Source organism: Charadrius vociferus, unplaced genomic scaffold (genome assembly GCF_000708025.1).
Source record: "Charadrius vociferus isolate BGI_N301 unplaced genomic scaffold, ASM70802v2 scaffold472, whole genome shotgun sequence".
Lineage (NCBI taxonomy): Eukaryota > Metazoa > Chordata > Aves > Charadriiformes > Charadriidae > Charadrius > Charadrius vociferus.
Genome location: NW_009647735.1, coordinates 9,677,057 through 9,680,469, shown reverse-complemented (window position 1 = coordinate 9,680,469; position 3,413 = coordinate 9,677,057). Strand labels below are relative to the sequence as shown.

At 52.6% G+C, this 3,413-nt stretch overlaps 1 protein-coding gene across 1 annotated transcript; it reads left to right on the top strand.

Moving 5' to 3' along the window:
* The first annotated feature begins 1,261 nt into the window (after positions 1 to 1,261).
* On the top strand, positions 1,262 to 3,093 carry SNX12 (sorting nexin 12). Its single transcript, XM_009881741.1, has 3 exons — positions 1,262 to 1,474; positions 1,694 to 1,818; positions 2,316 to 3,093. Exons 1-3 carry the CDS (start codon positions 1,262 to 1,264, stop codon positions 2,416 to 2,418), a joined length of 441 nt encoding a protein of 146 aa, XP_009880043.1. The 3' UTR covers positions 2,419 to 3,093.
* Positions 3,094 to 3,413: the final 320 nt, after the last annotated feature.

Sequence of the window (3,413 nt, the reverse complement as noted above, 5' to 3'; positions counted from 1 at the left end):
GGCGGGCTCAAGGTCAGAGCACTGCCAGCCGGTGGGTTTGCCGGAGCCCTTCGGCATCCAGAGAGGGCCGGGATGCACAAGGACAGGAGAGGGCTGCCTCAGCAGGCTCCTGTCCCCTCTCTAGAGGGCCTGGCACTGCTGGGTGGGTGCTGAGCAGGGCATGGCGGCCTGCAGCTGGTTATCTCAAGTGAGAGAGGAAAGCTCATTAGCAGTATCTTGGGACCTGGTCGCAGGGCAGTCTAACTGCCCCATCTGAGTCAGGCTGATCACTGTACTGTGGTCTGGGAGTTGGCTGAGCGCTTCTTGTGGGGTTCCCTTCACTGGGCCTTAACCAAGCCGAGCTGGGGACCTCTTCCCAGCTCTGCATCTGATAGCTGAAGGAAGTAAAATTGAGCTTCCCCTGAAACAAGCTACTTTTAGCATAAGCTACGGTGCTGTTGTTGACTTCTATTCATAGCAGTGATTTAACTGCTAAGTCTCCGCCACCTCTCAGAAGAATTGGGTGTTTGCTTTTTTTCCTGTTCTGATGCTTGGTTTCCATCAGCCTTCCAAAGGGGGCCTGGCAGGTGGCAACAGGAACCTCTTAGTGCCATTGAAACTAGCTCTTGTGGAAAAGCCTTTGAAAGCAGCTGGTTTTATTTCACACACCTCATAAGAATACAGTTAAACACAGTGCAGTAATACCTGTGTTCATCCAGGTGCTGTTCATCAGAACGTTTTGCTACCTCAGTTACTTGAATGTTCCAGGCTGCATTCATAGGGTAAAGGAGAAGTTACTGGAGCTGTCAGTCTTTAGGCTCTAGTGGTGGGGGAGAAGGATGGGGAATCACTGCACGTTCCTCCAGTGACACAAGGCAGATACGAAAAAGCTGCTCGCCTGCTAGGGTAGGCAATCTGTTCGAAGAGAAGACTGTAGCCCGAGGTCTGGCCTTGAACAGTTGCTGGGACAAGATTTCCTCCCTTAGTTCTTCCATGGAAACGCCAGTGTCGGGTCAGAGGTTCTTTTATTCTGCAGGCTGCTGCGCAGCTCTCTTGTAGATCACTACAGAATGGAGTGAACTCAGGGAGGGGGGAAATCAGCCTTCTCTGTATTGTGAGCTCTGGTTCCAGCGCGTGCCCCTGGGAGGGGGTGTGTTCCTGAAATAGTCGCTTAAGGGGGAGGGAATGGCTGGCTTGGAGTAGCTTGGCAAGTGCTTGCTTGATTCTGAAGGGCTTCAGTGCTTGTGCTCTGTCCTGAATAAAGAAGCTGGGTGTTCTTGTGATGCCTCCTTCTCAGGGGGCTTGGTTTTCTAAATGCAGCTTCACATTTCAATTACATGTTGAAATACTATCTGGCTTCCAAAGCAACCTGCGAATTAACTGCTTCTCTTCGTTACAGACAAACCTCCCTATCTTCAAATTGAAGGAGTCGTGTGTGAGGAGACGATACAGCGATTTTGAATGGCTGAAGAATGAGCTGGAACGAGACAGTAAGGTGAGGCCTGGCTTAGACTTACCTGTTCCTGAAATGAGGACATATGGGAACAGTTGTAGCCATAATCTTGAACTGCCCAGAAAAGAGGCTGTGGTGGCAGGTAGCTGTTGGGGCTTGATCTCTGTCCACGTAATGGGGCTGGAGAGAGGAGTGTCAAACGGCAAAGGATATCCACTTGCAGGTGGCTGTTCTGCTGACAGGGTGAATCTGTGCTTTCAGATTGTAGTGCCACCGCTGCCTGGAAAAGCTTTGAAACGACAGCTTCCCTTCCGAGGGGATGAAGGCATCTTTGAGGAGTCCTTCATTGAGGAGCGGAGACAGGGGCTAGAACAGTTTATTAACAAGTAAGCTTGATGTCCTGGGTTTGCTGTGTGCTGCTTTTCCAGCTACTGCCAGTAGAAGAGGGCTGTGGGTTGACCGGAAAGAGTCTTGATCTGCTGCAGTCAGGTGCCATGCTAAAAGGATGATGCCTGCAGCTGGATAATGAAACTGTGGTTCCGAAGCGTGTCCTGCCTTGAATGTGGGTTGTGCTCAGCGCTCTCTTCTGAGAGTGCAGCAAATATTAGCAGAATAGCTGTGCTGCAGAGACCCACCGACAGGGTAGCATTGTTTCAGGATGCTCATGCCCTGCTGCGGGGCATGGCATGGGAGGGAACACCCTGTGCTTGAGCACCTCTTGCTGGCCCTGTTGCACACTGATTCAGTGACCTTGGCCTAAGCCCGGTGTGGGGTGTGCTTGGAGCTGGCTGCCCTTTCTGCCTCACTCGTTTTCCTACAGAGAGCAGAGGTGCGGGGGTCTCAGTGGCGCCTGTGCTAACCTCCACATCTGATTTTCTTCCAGAATTGCTGGACACCCACTGGCACAGAATGAGCGCTGCTTACATATGTTCCTGCAAGAGGAGACTATTGATAGGAATTACGTCCCAGGGAAAGTGCGCCAGTAGGAGCACCTGGCACTGTCTTCCTCCATTCCACCCTCCCTCCTGCAAAAATGACATTTATTTTTACACTAAATCTGTCTTCTCTGAACCAGCTTTTCCTCTCTCGTACCTCCCAGTTTGTTCAGTATTTTCCTCTTTTGTAACTGGCAGCAGCTTGTTCTACTGGGCTGTGGTCTTGGCCTAAAGGTGTGAAGATTTATGCAAGTGAGCGTGTTGTCCTGCACCTAGGGGCAGATGTGAATAGGTGTGGAGCAGGAACTTGCTTATGGCGTTGTGGTGTAGGAGCTGCCTCTCTCCCTGTACAGGAAGGTATTGAGATGACCTTCACTCCCTTGTCTGTGCAGCCCCAAGCATCTCTGCAGGAGAGTCTGAAGAATAGCAGTTGTCATGTTGGTCAGTGATCCCATCAGGTATTAGAGTTTTAGTAAGGCTTATCCAAATCAGTGAGTAGGTGCCTGGGTGTGTTGGTCTCTTGTCCACCCCATTCACCCACCCTGCATGAAACCCCCATTCTTCACTGTCTGGAAGTGCTGAGACCCAAGACCTACTTTAACCCTGCTCTCGGCCTCCTGCATTACAGACCTGGTTGGTGTATCCGTGTTAACCCCCCCTCCTTTCTAACATGCAGCTGCTGGCAGCTCGAGGGGTTTCCATGACGTGTGCTCTCATGGCGCTCTGCACGGGCAGTCCAGCGTGTGGGACAGCCTGGGCTGTGGCAGTGTGTGCTGTGATGCCTTGGCCCAGGGTTTAAACAACAGCTTGCTCTGCCACGGGCTGCTGGTGGTGGTGGTGTTTCCAGCAGCACCTTGCTGGGCTGAGTGGTGGTGACCTTGTCCTGCGGCCCAGCTGCAGAGGGGAGGAGACGGGTCTGGCCAAGGAGGAGCAGGAGAGGGCTGGTGGGGACCGCTGTAGTGTGTGGCTGTGATGGCTGCCACGGGAAGAGCCCAGCAGGAGGGCCTGGGGTGAGGCCACCACTCCAGAAGGGGACAGCAGAGAAT

Excerpts from the sequence above, each read along its gene's own strand:
- SNX12 (XM_009881741.1), top strand. The coding sequence starts at position 1,262 with ATGCCTCCTTCTCAGGGGGCTTGGTTTTCTAAATGCAGCTTCACATTT. Across the intron at positions 1,475-1,693 it reads AGCTGGAACGAGACAGTAAG|ATTGTAGTGCCACCGCTGCC; the intron begins GTGAGGCCTGGC and ends CTGTGCTTTCAG. Across the intron at positions 1,819-2,315 it reads CTAGAACAGTTTATTAACAA|AATTGCTGGACACCCACTGG; the intron begins GTAAGCTTGATG and ends ATTTTCTTCCAG.